Below are 19,756 nucleotides of genomic sequence, written 5' to 3'. Positions count from 1 at the left end.
CAACATCCTCTGTCATAATGCAAACAGATCTACACACCCTGCTTGCACTGGTTTAAATTGCTGGAAATTTTTGATCAAAAGATACCTCACCTTCCCATGGGTCACATATATATTTGCTTTCTTTATGAATTAGACAACAATGAAAGAAGTCAGAATGGGACTTGCTCATAACAGCATGCTAAAATTACTACATAGCAATATTCTTTCACTGGGCCTTTTTCTGAATTTTTCAGTGTCCACATTGACACTCAGTGTTAATACACTTTCAAGGTAATTACAAATTCTTCCTGTCCCCGTGAGTTTAGCCAAAAGTAGTTTCTCTAGTGATATGAACTCAACTGCATTTATGATTTTACTTATGGCTTTTACTGATTTAAACTGTTTTAGAGATTGTACATTTAAAGTTGTTTAATTCTTTTCTTATTGAAAAGTGATTAGGATTCTTTAGTGGCCAGATGGTATACAAATATTATTTATTATTAATAGTAATACCAGACTCATTAAGTCACTAAGGAAACAAATACACCTCTATCTCGATATAACGCTGTCCTCGGCAGCCAAAATATCTTACCACGTTATAGGTGAAACCGTGTTATATCGAACTTGCTTTGATCCGCCGGAGTGCGCAGCCCCGCCCCCCCCGGAACACTGCTTTACCGCGTTATATGAGAATTTATATTATATCGGGGTAGAGGTGTACTCTTATCTCTGAAAATATTATTACGCCATTTTACAGATCACAGGTACACCCTCACCTGGAATTCTAGGTTCAGTTCTCATCGCCTCATCTCAAAAATGAGCAAACAAAATTAAGGGCGGGGAGGGTGTGACATGATAATTAGGGGCATGGAAAAACTCACATGAAGATAATATGGAAAGACTGTTTACCTTTGCGAGAAGACAGGATAAAAGCATACACAACAGTGAATGGTATAGAAAAGGTAAATTGGGAACTTTTATTTACCTTCTCATACAAATACACGGGGACATTAAATGAAAATCAAAAAGTGGCAAAACTCAAAACTAATATAAGTATGTACCTTTTCACCCAGTGCATAATTAGCATGTGGAACTTCTTGTCACAGATTATTATTGAGGTGAAGAGTTATCAAGATTTAAAAATATAGATATTTATGTGGATAACAAGAATTTTTATTTAGTTTATTAACCAACACAAAAGCTTTGAAAGAGAAAAAAAAATGTGCTTCAGAATATAAAACAATGTCTTCTGGGAGTTAGAAAGAAACTTGCCCTGAGAGATGTTATACTGTAATTGTCTAATTCAAGGTTTTTTTAAAACCTTTTTCTGAAGCATCTGAACAGTGGTCACTGCTGGTGACAGGATTCTGGATGAGATGGACTGATTCAGTATGACAATTCTTACATTCATAATTACCAATTCAAGATTCAGATCTACAAAAAAATATTTTTCCTCTGATGAGCCAAAATGATATAAAATATTAAAAGACAAATATTAGTAAGAGACTTTTTAAACAAAATTCTCTATTATCTTAAAAGTGATGTACCTTTCCTGTTTAAGAGCATATTCCAGCATTTTGATTCTCCGCACTAGATCCTTCTTCAGATTTTCTTGTCCCTTCCTTTCCCCTTGAAGAAAGGCAATTTGGGCCTGGAAAAGACAAAACTCTACTTAGAAAAGTTCAAAAAAAAAGGCAAATTGTTTCCCCAATATATTTGCATGACCGATATATTAAGGGTCCCCATCCACTCCCAACCCCTTCTGAATCATTTCACAACTGATTCCATTTAACACTGTTTAAAAGCAGTTTGGCTACTGCAAACCAGGCACAACTATCAATCTGACCATATCAACTCTCTTTGAATTCCTCCATTGGCTCCCCCTTCTCTATTGCCTCAAACATAAGCAGCTCGTCTTTGCTTTCAAGACTCTTCACACTCAGTCCCCGGCATATCTGTAATCTCTCATTCACAAGCAAGCTACCAGTGCTCATCTCCAATTAGCCCATGATGCCAGCCTCCACTGCCCATGTTACATTTTCAAACAAGCATCTTTGGACATTCTTCTATGCTGCCACGTGCACTTCAGCTGAAGTATTCTCTGTAAAAATCCAACAAATCACTGGCTTATCCATCTTCAAATCCCTCCTCAAAATATCCCCTTTGTTAAATTTCTTTTGTAGGCATCACAATATTAGGTTGCTAGTATTCAGAGACCAGTGCCTATCATGCTAACAAACATTATCTCATAATCTGTCGTCTCTTGTCTTATATAAGACTGTAAACTCCTTGGGCCAGGAACAGTCTTTTTGATCTGTGTTTATACTGTAAATTATTTATAAGTGTTATAAAACTATCCATAGTTTGCATTGACAAACCCTTTAAACCATAGCCTCATTAAAGACTCCAAAATAATAAACAGGAGTTAAAGAAATATAGTAATTTTTAATTGCCTCACATAGCAATTAAGTTTGGTCTGAGGGCTAAGCATTCAAGCAAATATAAAAAACAAATAAGTAGCAGCCAAAAAAAATTAGGCAGAAAAAGACACAAACAACATGTAAGGGGAGAATGTCTTGAGTTTAATGATAACTGAAGTTGTATGTAAATAGGTTAGATATTTCATAGATATCTATATTGCAGGTCAAGGGATTTCTTTAAAGTTAATGAAAGGAAAAGGAAAACTTAAAGGCTGAGCCTTTATTTAAATGTTGGAAAAAATAGATTATGAAGTTTATTCAGAAACATTGTTTATAAGAAATGTCAGTTGAAGTAATACAAAAGGTTTTTGGATGGAGATGGGAGATTTAAAGACAAATGGCAGATAGGTGCCTAACTCCCATTGACTCTGAATGGAAATTAGCATTTAACTACTTTTAAAAATCTCCTTTATGTATAAAATTGTAATAGAGGATGTTCATGACCAATCATGCAAAAAGGCCGCCAACTGGTGCCCAAAAGAGTTATCTCTGGTACAAAACAGGTCCCTGAGCTCTTTCTAAACCAACTCATGGAACTCAGATGTTTGAAGCCAAGCATATTTACAGGCATCCACCCCACGGTACTAGCCCTGACCTCAGTTTCACCCACATCCTAGGCTGCCCATACCCAATGTCAGGCCATATCCTTGTGAATAAGCTGCTTAAGCTCTTGACATTTTTTTAGGGAGGAGAATCAAGCAAGATGGTGGGCTAATACTCTGTAATATGAAGGGTTTTGGCTACAGATCAGTAAACTCTTCCTCCAAGTTAATCCCATCATGATTATGACACCAAGGCCAATTTGTGGTGCTCTACTCTGGCAGCAGTTGATCAGGCCTGACACACTGACTATGCCTCACACACTGTTGTCATAATCTGTATCTCAAAGGTGACATGTAAGATATCATTGGAAAACTAATAACTCACTGATCATTAATATTCTTGTATGATGTATGCACAGGATGTGTACAAAAAGTAATGAATATGTGCTAGAATCATTCTTAAAATGTGTTTGGCAAGCAACGTATAAACACAGTCTGTATTAAACAAAGGAATATGGATTTACCTCAATTTATATATAAGCAACAAACAGTCATCAAACAAGACAGGAGATTGCAGAAACAGAAAATTTGCATTTTAGCAAACACCAGTGGAGGAAGAAAGAGCATGGAGCTTCCATCACCACCAGACTCTATGTTGCCTTCCTCAAAGCTTAAATAAGCTTTCCTGGTCACTAAAGACGGGTGGCTGAACCTCAAAGCATTAAGTAATTGAATCAACTGTTTTTTTTTTTTTTATAATAAAGTAATATTGTATACAAAGTGTATAGAGAGGTTTTTTTTAAAAGCTAATGACACACTGGTGATTAATGTATATATGGGGAAATTATATACATTTAATGATATTATGCTTTAAAGCCTGTGACCAAACAGGGAGAAAGTTTCCCTCCCAGGCAGGAGGAAACATCACTGCTATCTACCAGTCTCCAAAGAAATTAAACAAGGTGTGACAAAAAACAATGGAAGCCCAATTTACATAAACATCAGTAGGGGGATGGGAAGATAACAGGAAGGGAAGAACAGCATGAGGTCATCCTGTCTGTAGAAGCAAGGTCGCTGAACTTTGAGAGAAATGCTTTCAAAGGTGTATGGCACTACAAAGGGAGGAGAAACAAACCCCTAAGCTACTGGTTTGTTATTTTCTGTTCGCTTATTTCGGGAAAGGGAAATAGTGGCTGGGGAAAGCATTGAGGTAAAATGAAAGTATTGCCTTTTGAAGTTTTCTATATCAGGAGAGACAGTTTGTTCTTTGTTCTAAGTGTGGACTACATGACTGGCCAACTGAGGGCAAAAAAGAGTGAAAACTGCTCTGAGGGCTTCTTAGGCCCACAGAAGAATGTGGCTGATCCTAACGAGGAACTCCCACATTCAAAGATATGGAATGTAGGAAAGTATTGTTTCTCATTTCATTGTGTTCCCTGAAATTTTGGTGTTGGAGGAGAAGAGGGAAGCATGCATATTGGAGGAAAGTTTTGAAGAACAGACTCTGTAGATGGTTTTTATCCATATGTCTTGAATAGTACTGGCCCAAGTTAGTAAAATTACTATTATATTGTAGCTTTTTCTTGTTTCCAGGCTTCTGAAGAGCTCCTGGATTTGTCAAAAAAGGAGTAAAAGAGGTGTTTGCGGGAACAAGAGCTCAAGTCTCCAGACTGTTTAAATATTTGACTGAAAACACTACTTGTTCTGCAACAGCTTGAGCTTGATCAAGTCATAGGACTCTTAAATCACTGCATCCAGTGCTTCTCTTAAGGCTGCCAAAAAGAGACTGAACTAGATAAGATCAAGAAATGATGTCTGCCACTTAGGCTTTGTGGTGGTAAACACAAAACAGAGATGAAGAATGGGATGTAGCAACAAAGGTCAGAGGAATGATACAAAGGTTGATAGACCTTTGAGCACCTTTCAATTTTTTCAAGCCCTTGGGTTTAGACCTTTGCAGCTTACCCCAGGGTCTAAACCCTGGAAAGAGAAACCATGAAAATCACCAGGCAGGCCAAGGCTGCAGACTGAAGTCTCATTTCCGTGCATTCAAGCTTATCAGGATTCTTCGGAGTGACTGCCCATTCACTTGATTGGTAGTTTTATTGGTAAGTCCGGGTAATGGACAAGCCCACTTTAGGGACGATGAAAAATGTACGGCCTCTCTTTCTTAAGACTATATAGTTTCTGGCATAATTTGTTCATGCCCCCCACCCTCTTCTTACAATGTCCTTCCATGCAGGTACACAATATTTCTGGAATATTTCCAAACTGGAAATAAGGTACTGGTGTTTCATTTGGTCATTTTCATAGGGTACACTGGAGGAACAGGGTAGATCTCCAATTCTTGATTATTATTATTTCCAAGGCTTTAGTGACCCTAATTTTTTGCCTTCAATTGATAAATATACACTGGAAAATTACAATGAAATCAGCTTACTGTACAATGAAAAACCATTGCAAGATATGTATCTAAGCTTATAGAAAAAAACATACTATAATTGAGAAATTTTAAGCATAATTAAAGTAAAATTAAATTTAAAAAACACTGTAATGCATATGCAGAAGAGACAACATTGAGGTTACACATCAAGTCTTATCACTGGTATTTCCTGATTTGAATGCTTAAACATGCAACTGTAATGTTTTCTTAAAAGTATCTGTATGCAATATTACTTAATATTTATTTAACAAAGACAGCTACTTGCACCTTCATCCAGTCAGGAGAAAACGATAGGAAAGAAAAATATCACGAATGCAAGTCAATAAAGAAAATTAATTACTGTATATTTCTACAACTTCAAATGGAAATATGCCATATTTAATCAAAGTCTCTATGATAAGAAATTGATATTTCTAAGTGTCACCTCTGATCAAAATAAATGGCCAATATCTGAGTGAAATATGTAAACAAACATGCTTCAAGGAGTAATGTCCAATGTAGGTGATCAATGAGATAAAATGATAAAAGGCAATTAGAAGAATGAAAGATTCACAGAACGTCTGGAAGTAATAGGAAATATTCTGTAACATCTACCACACTACCAAAAATTTAAATGTTTCACTGTTAGTATCAAAGACACCCTACTTAACATGCACACCACATTAATTAGGGTTCATGCCTCCATAACAAATTCATTTCTACTTTCAGCCACAGCATACACACACAAATCCTGTAACTCTATGGTGCTGGTGGCTCCCCATATCCAGCTGCTAAACTGCGGGAAAAGGAATCTAAAAAATATTAAGTACTTATTTAATATTACTTTTCTATGTACATTTCTGAAGTTGCCACAGGGATAGGACTGCAAATGGGAGGGCAGATGATCTGCAGCATTACAAGTTGAAGGGAAAAAATGGTTCACAAGACAATATCTGAGGTACACAATATGGAAGAGTTTGCAAAACCCCAGATTAGGTTGCTTTGTTTTCTCTCACACACACACAAATGCACAATCAGATTTTTCTTTAAATTTCCTCTGCAACCATCTCAGATTTTTTTGATGATTATTTGGAATCAACATGGTATTTCCCACTATGACAGTTTTAACGTGTATCAAATTTTAAATCTAAATTATTTTACAATACTGTAAATTAAGGAAGGAATACCTTAGTTGTGAATATGCTATGTCACAACCTTAGCATTGTACCCTGGCCACTCCCAAGAAAGCATGCCAAAGTCTCAAGGATTCACACACACACCCCATAAACAGGTTTTTGCAGTAACTGACCTTCTAGCCAAGAAGGGCTGTGTCAAGCAAACTTCTGGGCTAGTCATCACTACTTCTGAAGTGGCCTGAAGGGTTGATGCAGAGACATGTAATGCTTCTTTCACTATGGGTGGAGCACTCTCTCGCCATAGCACTCCGAGCTCCTGCTGGCTCAGCAATGAAGACTCAAGGTGGAGTCAGGGTATGTCTACACTACAGTGACTATACCAGGATAGCTACACCATCATAGACCCATACCATAAACGTAGTCTAAACTGACAGAAGGGGTTTTTCTGTTTGTGTAGGAACACCACCTGCCCGAAGTATGTTAGCTACACTGATGGAAACATAGTTACATCAACATAGCTGCTTCCACACTGGAAGCTGCATCGCCAGTGTTACATGGGTCAGAGTGTGGACATACCCTTAGAGAGGGAATGAGAGAGACAGATACATCTAAAAAACACAGTCTAAACACCCTTTCAAAAAAAATAAACAAACAAAACCCCTGCAAGAGTAAAAATAATGCAGGCAGAAGTACAGGAGCAGAATGGGGGCTATCCAGTTTATTGCACTGAATGCAGCATGTATGATTACCTGCCTTGTGGGCAGGTGCAAGCAACTCCTGGCCCTCAGATACCGAATACAGGCTTTTAAGATCAGAGTGGTTGAACTGGGGGAGCTAAGGGAGACAGAGAGGTACACAGATGAGACTTTCAAGGCCACAATAGAACGATCCCATCCCCCGCACTTCTGTGCTGTTCAGGAGGATGAACATCTCAGGGAACAAGAACATTTTACCTTTAATTTATTTTGATGGGGGGAAAAACTGTCATGCTTAATTAGTATTTGTTTTACCATAGTTCCTAAGATACCCAGTCCAGACCAGGATTTAATTGTGCTAGGTGCTGTACAAGCAGAACAAAAAGACAGCTGCTGACCCAGAAAATTTACAATCTAAGTCTAAGACAAGACAGATACACACAGATGGGGAGTACAAGGAAAGAGTATTAATCAGCACGACAAGCAGTGGTCTCAGCACATCAGCAGTCTAACCTTTGTCAAGTTTTTTGTACGCTATTGTAAAATGGTCCAATATGCTTTGAAGTTCACACTACATTGAAACTGATTGGAGTGGCCAGGGGTAAGGTCACACTTTTGGTACTATTTTGCTACAAACAGTATTTTTACAAAGTTGTATTAGGAGGACAACGGCACATCATCTTACATTTTATGGCTTCATAAAGATTAAAATGTAATATCTTTTTAAATTAAAGCTTAGAATTTGCATAAAACTCTACATTAACAAAAACTCCAGACCCTAAAATTCACAGGATCTGAAATTCTCATCCCCCTCCACATATTTAAATTTAAAAAAATACATAAAACTCTTAAAGATGCTGTTAACAAATCCCTTGATATGATAGAAGAGCAAAAAAGAAAACTATCTGCAGTTTACCTTTAATATGGGATATTCAAGAAGAGGCAAGGAAGCTACATTTGGGCTATGAGTTTCTACACACACAAATTATTTATGTTTGGTATCAATTTCCATTCACATATGGCTTTAAGGGATGTTTCTGGAATTGCTCCAACTTAAAAAGAGATGTTCCATTATTAGGAATACTCCATAATTATATAAATCTTTTCATTTATTGAAGAGCTGTCCAAGTATTAATTAATTCTCTCTGCAATATGCCTGTGAAGTAGTAATCCCCATTTCACAGACAGGTACACATAGAAGTCATACCAATAGTAAAAGGTTCTATAGCCATATAAATAAGAAGAAAACAAAGAAAGAAGAAGTGGGACTGCTAAACACTGAGGATGGAGTGGAGGTTAAGGATAATCTAGGCATGTCCCAATATCTAAACCAATACTTTGCTTCAGTCTTTAATGAGGCCAATGAGGAGCTTAGGGATAATGGTAGGATGACAAATGGGAATGAGGATATGGAGGTAGATATTACCACATCCGAGGTAGAAGCCAAACTCGAACAGCTTAATGGGACTCAATCGGGGGGCCCAGATAATCTTCATCCAAGAATATTAAAGGAACTGGCACATGAAATTGCAAGCCCATTAGCAAGAATTTTTAATGAATCTGTAAACTCAGGGGTTGTACCGTATGACTGAAGAATTGCTAACATAGTTCCTATCTTTAAGAAAGGGAAAAAAAGTGATCCGGGCAAATACAGGCCTGTTAGTTTGACATCTGTAGTATGCAAGGTTTTGGAAAAAATTTTGAAGGAGAAAGTAGTTAAGGACATTGAGGTCAACGGTAATTGGGACAAATTACATGATTTTACAAAAGGTAGATCGTGTCAAACCAACCTGATCTTCTTGGAGAAGGTAACAGATTTTTTAGACAAAGGAAACGCAGTGGATCTAATTTACCTCAATTTCAGTAAGGCATTTGATATGGTTCCACATGGGGAATTATTAGCTAAATTGGAAAAGATGGGGATCAATATGAAAATTCAAAGGTGGATAAGAAACTGGTTAAAGGGGAGACTAGAACGAGTCATACTGAAAGGTGAACTGTCAGGCTGGAGAGAGGTTACTAATGGAGTTCCGCAGGGATCGGTTTTGGGACCAATCTTATTTAATCTTTTTATTACTGTCCTTGGCACAAAAAGTGGGAATGTGCTAATAAAGTTTGTGGATGACACAAAGCTGGGAGGTATTGCCAATACAGAGAAGGACATCATACAGGAAGATCTGGATGACCTCGTAAACTGGAGTAATAGTAATAGGATGAAATTTAATAGTGAAAAGTCCAAGGTCATGCATTTAGGGATTAATAACAAAAATTCTTGTTATAAACTGGGGACGCATCAGTTGGAAGTAACAGAGGAGGAGAAGGACCTCGGAATATTGGTTGATCACAGGATGACTATGAGCCGCCAATGTGATATGGCCGTGAAAAAAGCTAATGCGGTCTTGGGATGCATCAGGCGAGGTACTTCCAGTAGAGATAAGGAGATGTTAGTACCGTTATACAAGGCACTGGTGAGACCTCATCTGGAATACTGTGTGCAGTTCTGGTCTCCCATGTTTAAGAAGGATGAATTCAAACTGGAACCAGTGCAGAGAAGGGCTACTAGAATGATCCGAGGAATGGAAAACCTGTTTTATGAAAGGAGACTCCAAGAGCTTGGCTAGTTTAGACTAACCAAAAGAAGGCTGGGGGGTGATATGATTGCTCTCTACAAATATACCAGAGGAATAAATACCAGGGAGGGAGAGGAATTATTTAAGCTCAGTACCAATGTGAACACAAGAACAAATGGATATAAACTGGCCATCAGGAAGTTTAGACTTGAAATTAGACGAAGGTTTCTAACCATGAGAGGAGTGAAGTTCTGGAACAGCCTTCCAAGGGGAGTAGTTGGGGCAAAAGACATATCCTGGCTTCAAGACTAAGCTTGACAAGCTTATGGAGGGGATGATATAATGAGATTGGTCTTGGACTATTAGTGGTAAATATGCCTAATGGCTTGTGATGGGATGTTAGATGGGGTGGGATCTGAGTTACTATAGAGAATTCTTTCTTGGGTGTCTGGCTGGTGAGTCTTGCCCACATGCTCAGGATTTAGCTGATCGCCATATTTGGGGTGAGGAAGGAATTTTTCTCCAGAGCACATTGGCAGAGGCCCGGGTGTTTTCCGCCTTCCTTTGCAGCATAGGGCATGGTTCACTTGCTGGAAGATTCTCTGCACCTTTAAGTCTTTAAACCATGATTTGAGGACTTCAATGGCTCAGACACAGGTATGATACAGGAGTGGGTGGGTGAGATTCTGTAACCTGCGTTGTGCAGGAGGTCAGACTAGATGATCATAATGGTCCTTTCTGACCTTAAAGTCTATGAGTCAAAAATCAGAATTATAACCCGGAGGTCCCTGGCTCTCATTCCTGTGTTCAGTCCACTAAGAATAGTCCCCCAAGTACTCCATCTGGCCGGAAACAAATTCCCAACAGCTCGTTTCAGGTTTACACCCAGTACAGGTCCTGTAATTTTACAGCAGCTGATGAAAAGCCAAACAACACAGTGAGTTACAGTCAAGAAGCAAGATGAAGGTGCTGTCTAGCAAACAAAAAATATTAATTTCTAATTTGCAATTGGATTATTTACCCACTCCAAATTCTACAATGAACTTGATTGGAAAAAGAACTCTACATGTTTTTAGAACAATCTTGCTAAAACTCTTTAAATAGCAAAGATCAATAGATTATTCTAGACTAACTCAGTCACTGAACATTCAGTCCTGCATCACATCCAGCACATATTTAGAATATGAAAAAGCATACAAAAATCTTAGAATTTTCAGTCCTCCCCAACTCCTCTGAAAATGAAGAAGGTTCTCTCCCCTCTCTTCTTTCCCCCCTTAACTGGTTAAAAATGTTGCATTATCAACACTAAAATCTCCTCCAAGAAACAGGTTATTCTAGTAAAAAAAAATAACTTCAGTCTAGACTGGGACTCTTAACACAGACCTGTTTTAAAAACAACTATAATATTTTTGAAATTTAGGGCATTGTTCCTGGTTCTCAGCATAATACATGACTCTCAAAATTGGAGCAGTGTGAATGGACTAGAGACAGATGGAGGGGGGGCACCAAACACATGAAAGCTAAATTTGGCTGTATAACATTTATGAAGTTGAAGTGGAAGTTGATCTAGGCCAATGCTAATAAATAATAGTTAAAAAAAAATATACTAACACATTAAAACATTTCAAACCTAATTGATTTTTAGGTACTTGCTACTAGAAATCCATCCAAAAATTGTAGCATTCCTTGTTTATGATTTATTACCATTTTAATGTAGACTTCTCATGCTTCTTTGTACTTTAAGGTCATTTAAGTGCACAGGTCCAATGCATAGTACCTTGGCTAAAATAACTCTGTCTTATTACATACTATATACTGACTAGAAGCATTCTACCTTAAAAGCTCAGCTCTTCTCTGTGCTTTCCAATGTTTGCTTAAAATTTCAGAAACAGGACTTTGGGGCAGGGACTGTCTTTAATTGTTGACCTACAGAGTGCCAAGAATTTTGTCAATGCTGAACAATAATTTTATGGCCATGAAATTTGAACTTCTTTCTTCTACGCAGCTATTTTTAGAGCACTAATGTAATTCCCACTAGCCCAAGTATTGTTGACCCAGACTGTGGGGAGGGGGGGAAATCACTCCCGCTTATTCCAAAATGTTGTGTAGACATAACCATAGCGGCCTAGCTTCAGCAGGAGAGACAACCATTATGCATAGGAAAGGAAGCTATATGCAACGAAGTTTGCAATAGTGTCTATTGTGGCTTAAGATAATTAAATATATCAGAGAAACACTAAAATAAAACCATAAATTTAAATAAAGGGGATATATATTGAATTCTGTACCTCATTCAACTCAGAAAATGCAGTGTTAATTATATGGAGCAGATACTCAATACCCCACAGAGATAACCACTAGTCCATTAGTTCATCCACTTAAAATGTATCTATTGCCACTGATTTCAGCTTGTTGAGTCATATTCTGAAATAAATCTGTGATGTAGGCAGTGTTAACTTACTGCAAGCAGATGCTTGTGAAAATGAATTACTTAGACTCACTGATAATCATCAATATGAATGGACAGATTCAGTTTTCTTCAAATAACTTCTTTCATAGAAATTACAGACAAAAGAGCCTATGAGGTCAACTAGACCTTCTCTCTAGCAGTGCAGGTTTACTGATTTATTCCTAATACTTTGTTCAATATAGTTTTAAATGTCTCAAGCAAATCATGAAGAAATTTCTCTAGTCAGTCAGCTTTTCCTTTATTCACCCTTCTAACTATACAGACTATCACTACTGTAAATAATTTCTCTCTTACCTTCAAATATTAAATTGGTTAGCCAAGCTATGTATATTCAGCTCTGTTAATCATTCCTCATAAACCAAATCCTTATAGTCCTTTAATCATTTCTGCAATAAGTTTTATTTAATTAGAGGGCTCTAATTTGTTTTAAGCACTATCGGCATGCTCATCAGCATACTGTGTATGCACAAAAACAACGAGGAGTCCTTGCGGCACCTTAGAGACTAACAAATTTGCCGCAAAGGTGCCGCAAGGACTCCTCGTTGTTTTTGCTGATACAGACTAACACGGCTACCACTCTGAAACCTGTGTATACACAGAAGGTCCAAAGAAGAATATCTAAATAAATATGGTACACCTCTACCCAGATATAACGCTGTCCTCGGGAGCCAAAAAAATCTTACCACGTTATAGGTGAAACTGTGTTATATCAAGCTTGATTTGATCCACCGGAGTGCGCTGCTTTACCGCGTTATATCTGAATTTGTGTTATATCGGATTGCGTTATATCGGGGTAGAGGTGTATTAACAAAATACACAATGACAGGGAGTGACATACATATCACAAAAAACACAGTACATTATAAGCCACAGCCCAGATGTAAGAATTTCAAACATACTTCCATTTAAACTTATTGCACAAGGTCCCGCACTGAGCAGGGTAGAATGGAGATCATAGATCAGATGGGTTGATGCTAACATTCAAACTAACATAGTGGAAGCTCAGGAAAGAAACAGTTGACTGCTCAGGTTAGGGCAAGACAAATTAGATCATAAGTGGCCTCACTAACAAAATGTGAACAATTGAACCAGCCCCAATAGCGTCTCTGCAAGGAAATTAGAAAGGTACACTCTGGCTATGTCTACACAGCATTTTGGAACAAGCCTCTCAGCCTGGGTTGACAGAGTTGGGCTAGTGGGAATCATGCTAGCGCTCTAAAAATAGCTGTATAGTATATAGACAGTGCTTTGAAGTTGTGGCTCAGGCTGGAGTATGAGCTCTCAAGCCTGGGTTCTGAAGCCCCCAGCCCAGGCTTCAGACCCAGACCTGCAACTTCAAAGCACTTTCTACACAGGTATTTTTAGAGCACTAACGTGATTCGCTATCCCAAGTCTTGTTGACCCAGTCCCGTTCATTCCAACATGTTGTGTAGACATACCCATAATGGCCTAGCTTCAGCAGGCAAGACAACCATTGTGCAGGGGAAAGGCATATATACGCAATAGAATTTGAGTCCAAACTATGTATTTTCCCACAAAAAATGAGTAACTGCTTTCTATAGGCTTCTATAGGGGTAATCACACAAGACCAAACAAGTCCTTGCAATAATTAATTAAATCTGAACACGTAATTAAGATTTTTTTTAAAGGACTGAGGTGGGAGAAAGTGATTTATCTTGCTACCCAGTTTATACCTGTATAAACACTGAGTAATTATGTTAATGAAACAATGTCAGAATCACCTTTTCACTTAGAAAGAGTCCAAAACCTTTTAGGAAGCTTAGATATTGGAGGTACTTAATCCAGTGGAGTTGGATCACTTTCATATCTGAGCATCTCACCAGTATTTAAATATAGAAACAATCACAATCTCTCTTTCCTCCTTCCAAGCCAAAAGATGTCTAGAACTCGCTGAGGAAGGTGGGAATGAAGGATTGACAGGCAAAATAAGATGGACAGCCTGACAGGCCATGAGGGCCTGAGTCATTATGCTAACAATGTGAGTAGGTAGCTTTCTGATTTCTCATCTCTCCCATATAAGTCTGCATGCACATAGATTAAAGACTAGACACTCACATATTGTTTGCTTTTAATATTGAATCAAGATGCAAGAGAAATTTATAAGATTCTTGTGGTCTTGGGAATTTCACACAGTCCATCCTGGAAGTAGTAAATAAAACTTCAATGCCAAAAGAGATGCAATGAATATGTGCTTCTGGAGCCTACCTATAATTAGAATTTCTCGGTCAGATGACATAGGCAAAAAGGATCTATCCCACAATGTAAGTGTCATGTTATAGCTCCAGTATGTAAAATGTCTACTGAGGAGAACAGACTTTAAGTATGTAAGATATCAACAAAAAGTTTATGTATCATGTATCAATACACAGACTACAAATACACACTATAAAAATACACACTTAGCACTTTGAAATATGTACCGAGTGTACCTATCAGTTTTTATCTTTACTTATAAGGTACAAAATATATTCCATTGGCATGTCAGTAATATTCAACAATGCATTCTGTACCAAAATCATGAAAATTTGACAATATTTTAAAGGAATATTTACAACACTGAAAATAACGTTTAGGACTTGTACAAGTTTGGTGAGACAACAAAATTTGTGATCCTTAATATACATTAAAAAAAGTTACAAAACCACATTCACAATGTTAATTACTCTTTAGAGTCATTTCTGTAAGAAACAGTTTGAACAATAAAAACAGACTCAGACTTCAAGGTCAGAAGGGACCATCGTGATCATCTAGTCTGACCTCCTGGTCTCTGCCAATCTGACCTAGGGGGAAATTCCTTCCCAATCCCAAATATGGCAATCAGTTAGACCCTGAGCACGTGGGCAAGACCCACCAGGCAGATGTCTAGGAAAGAATTCTCTGTAGTAGTTCAGAGCTCTTCCCTTCTAGTGTCTGTCTCTGGACATTGGGGATTTTTGCTACTGGCAGTTGCCAATGGGCCACATGCCATTGTAGGCAGTCCTGTCATACTATTCCCTCCATAAACTTATCAAGCTAAGTCTTGAAGCCAGTTACGTTTTTTGCCCCCACTGCTCCCCTTGAAAGGCTTTTCCAGAACTTCATTCCTCTGATGATTAGAAACCTTTGCCTAATTTCAAGCCTAAACTTGTTGATGGCCCGTTTATATCCATTTGTTCTTGTGTCCACATGGGTGCTTAACTTAAATAACTCCTCTCCCTCCCTGGCATTTATCCCTCTGATGTATTTATATAGAGCAATCAAATCTCCCCTCAGCCTTCTTTTGGTGGGGCTAAACAAGCAAAGCTCTTTGAGTCTCCTCTCATAATGTAGGTTTTCCGTTCCTTAGATCATCCTAGGAGGCCTTCTGTGTTCAAGTTTGAATTCATCTTTCTCAATGAGAGACTAGTACTGCATACAGTATTTCAGATGAGGTCTCACCAATGCATTAGTCTTTTTTGCAGCCGCATCACATTGACAGCTCATATTAATCCTGTGATCAATCAATACATCCAGGTCTCTCTCATCCTCTGTTGCTTCCAACTGATAAATCCCCAGTTTATAGCAACAATTCTTGTTATTCCCTAAATGCATGACTTTGCACTATTAATGGGTTCATACATGTCTTTAAATCGTAGGCTTAATAGATCCTGGGCCCAACCTTGGGAGAACGTGCAAAGATGATGGTAAGAAAAGTGGACAGTCATTGGGTACTGATGCAATAAAAATATATATATATATATAAGAAGGGGCAGAGATATGAAGGGCCTTGATAATCCCTTCAAATTATATTCAGAAGTGATTTAGTTCTTAAATTTTCCTCTGCACCTAACAATCAAGCCTGTACATTTTACTCCTTACACTGGTGAACAGTTACTTGCACAAGTAGTCCCATGTCTTAAATGAGGCTACTCATGAGTGTAAGTGCTCATTTGTGAGAACTGATCAACAAAAAAACCCCAAACCAATGACATACCGGTAATAAAATAACCTTTCCTCCTCCGCTTCAGGTGAATGCTCTAATTAAAACGTCTGCAACTGGCAGATTTCCCTTCACTGTTAATAATTTTTCAATTACTTTAAGGTCCATTTAGCATCTTTCCAGACTAAATAAATTTAGCTCTTGCAACCTCTTTTCATTTTCCAATATTCTCTATCTTCTTTTCACTTCTTCGGAGCACTTCAGTCTCCACTGTGCTTAAGAAATTTAAAAAATGGACACTTCCATATTTTATCCTTCCAAAAACTATGAACCCAACTATTATTTGCCTTTTTAAGCTATTGCTTCTTATTCAGCAAACATCTTCAATGAATTATGCAAGATTTTTGCCAAATCATCTTCCCCAAAGGGTCCCAAAAGTTCAGTTCTCATCAGCATATAAGAAGTTTGGGGTTTGTTTTTATTGTTTTGTTTGGGGAAGGGGGAGGATCAAAGTGTAATATCTGATTTCTGCAAATTTTATTTTGTCTGCCATTATTCTGTTCAAACTCCAAAAATACTTAAATTCATCTGAAATTTTACACTTTTTTAAAAACTAAATAAATTCAACTTCATCAACTCACTATCCATTTCAAGATTAATATTTTTACTTTTTCAAAGTTTGACTGAATTAATTTTGCAATAAAAGGCTGTCATTCTGCACCAGTTTATTTATAAGGTATCACCTGAATGTCAGGGAACAGTATATGTGCAATTTTTTTTTTTTTTAAGACAAATACTGTTCTCAAAAATATAAATAGCCATGTTCATCCATTTGATTACCCCCTTTTCCTGACTACTATAACTCAGTTGGCTCGGATGGCCCAATCCTACCACTCACTAGACACTGCTTCTGTTTTATAGTAGAAGAGGGAAACAGAGAGGAGCTATCTCTGTCACAATTCCAACCATCAGTGCTTCTCCCCAACCCCCCCCCAATATGAACCTCCAAGATGCTCCTCTATCACTTCTCTCCAATTCAAACAGTATCCTTTCACACCAGCTATTTGTTACGACTTCACACCATTTTAATCTCTGACAAAGCTTAGCCCTTATCTTTTTAGTTGTTTTACTCATTAATATCTTACATGTGGTCTTTCTGAAAACCTTTCTGAAAACCCAAGTAAATTATGTCCACTGATCACCTTTATCTATTTGATTAACGTTTTCCAAAGAACAGGTTACTTATGGACAAACAGAAAGAGGGCATTGTCCCTTACAAGTTCCACTACTCCCAAATGTCCGACTGTTCTCTTTTTATAAAAAAAGTTGTCTGTTGTAAATAGTGTAAATTTTAATAGTAAAAAACCTAATCTAAGTAAAATTTAATTTAAGTAAAAACCCAATCACAATGAATAATTATTTTTGAAAACCAATGGAGAACTGAGCAGTTACCCAAGAAGAATCTAGGAAAAGTTAGCACTGCTTTTCAAAAATTGATGTGCAATGATGTCAATTTCTGCTCTATAAATCTAGCTTCCATTTCAAATAATAATAAATCACCACACTAGAAGATAATAGAATAAGCTATAAGCACAAATTATATTTTGCAATACTATCAAAAAACAAAACAGGATGAAGGGAATGAAGCTGATTAACACTTAATTTCGGCAAAATGTTTGACAGTGTCTCACAACATCTTACTCTTTGCATTAGTTTGTATCAGCTCAGACATGAATACTCATGTGCACCGAAAACTCACTACAGCAGAACCCCAGAATTATGAACACCAGAGTTACAAACTGACCAGTCAACCATACACCTTATTTGGAACCGGAAGTACACAATCAGGCAGCAGCAGAGACAAAACAAAACAAAAAACAAATACAGTACCATGTTAAATGTAAACTACTAAAAAAAATAAAGGAAAATTCAAAAATATTGACAACGTAAGGAGATGGTTTCACAGCTCGTTTCATTTAAATTAAGATGGTTAAAGGCAGCATTCTTCTTTTGCATAGTAAAGTTTCAAAGCTGTATTAAGTCTATGTTCAGTTGTAAACTTTTGAAAGAACAACCATAATGTTTTGTTCAGAGTTATGAACATTTCAGAGTTACGAACAACCTCCAATCCTGAGGTGTTCATAACTCCGAGGTTCTACTGTAAATACTTGTAAGCAAATAGCAACAGTATAATGGCAAAGTATATAATTAGGGGGATATGCATCTATTGGCGTCATGCATGAATCTGTGTTAGTTCTGATCTTACTGAACATCTTCATTAATCAGAAGAGGGAATAAACAGCATATTAATTAAATTTGCAAGTGATATTAATGTATAAATGTTAAGAACCCCAGCAAAGAGAGAAATGACACAAGAAAGATGACAACGGGGCAGATCACAAAATAAGACTGAACTTGAAAAATGTGAGCTAGTCCACTTTGGGGGGATTCTTGATGGGAAGGATAAACTTGGGAAAAACTAATACTAAGAAAATCCAACAGGTGAGAGTGAAACAGCAAATTAGAAAAGAGTTTGCTATGCAAGATGTTAGAAACCTCAAATGAAAGCATGAGAAATTAGACTAAAAACATCCCATCATGCAAGATGGAATTTTTTTCTCTTATGCATATTTTATTTGTGAGATACACTGTATCCTACCAATTCATGATCCATTTTGGTCAATTTCACGGTCATAGGATTTTTAAAATAGTAAATTTCATGATTTCAGCTATTTAAACCTGAAATTTCACAGTGTTGTAATTCTAGGGATCCTGATCCAAAAAGGAGCTTTGGGGTGGTCACAAGGTTACAACTAGTGGAGTTGCAGTACTTCTGCACTGCTGCTGGCGACGACCCTGCCTTCCGAGCTGGGCAGCTGGAGAGCGGTGGCTGCTGGCAGCGAGCCCAGCTGTGAAGGCAGAGCCGTTGCCGGCAGTGCCGCAGAAGTGAGGATGGCGTGGTATTGTATTGTCATCCTTACTTCTGTGCTGCTGCCTGCAGAGCTGGGCCCTCAGTCAGCAGCCACCACTCTCCAGTTGCCCAGCTCGGAAGGCAGCAGTGCAGAAGTACGGGTGGCATGGTATGGTATTGCCAACCGTACTTCTGTGCTGCTGGTGGCGGGACATTGCCTTCAGAGCTGGGCACCTCGCCGTTCTCTCGTCACCCAGCTCTGAAGGGAGCACAGAAATAAGGGTGGCAATACCGCAACCCCCCGGCAACTCCCTTTTGGGTCAGGACCCCCAATTTGAGAAACGCTAATCTCCTCCATGAAATCTGTATAGTACAGGGTAAAAGCACACAAAAGACCAATTTCATGAAGGGAGGCCAGATTTCACGGTCCATGACACATTTTTCATGGTCATGAATTTGGTAGGGTGATAATCATGAATACATACATATGAATATCAAGACAAAGTCTGCCAAATCAATCTATTTATGGGATTCCACTGTACGTCGCCTGCCTAATGCGCACATTATATCTGTGCCAAATACATAGGTTATTTTTAACAGTTGTTTCTGTTAACTTGATACAAATAGATAAT

General features: G+C 37.8%; 1 protein-coding gene across 3 annotated transcripts in view; it reads right to left on the bottom strand.

Moving 5' to 3' along the window:
* Window positions 1–19,756, bottom strand: part of STRN (striatin) — a 107,725-nt gene that overhangs the window by 82,221 nt on the left and 5,748 nt on the right. For all 3 annotated transcript variants that reach the window (XM_054023345.1, XM_054023347.1, XM_054023346.1), the window contains exon 2: window positions 1,527–1,630. In XM_054023345.1, coding sequence (XP_053879320.1) covers window positions 1,527–1,630 — 104 coding nt within the window. The remainder of the gene's footprint in view (window positions 1–1,526; window positions 1,631–19,756) is intronic.

The sequence above is a fragment of the Malaclemys terrapin genome, chromosome 3 (genome assembly GCF_027887155.1).
Source record: "Malaclemys terrapin pileata isolate rMalTer1 chromosome 3, rMalTer1.hap1, whole genome shotgun sequence".
Lineage (NCBI taxonomy): Eukaryota > Metazoa > Chordata > Testudines > Emydidae > Malaclemys > Malaclemys terrapin.
Note: the sequence above shows the minus strand (reverse complement) of the source record. Positions and strands in the feature narration are given on the sequence as shown.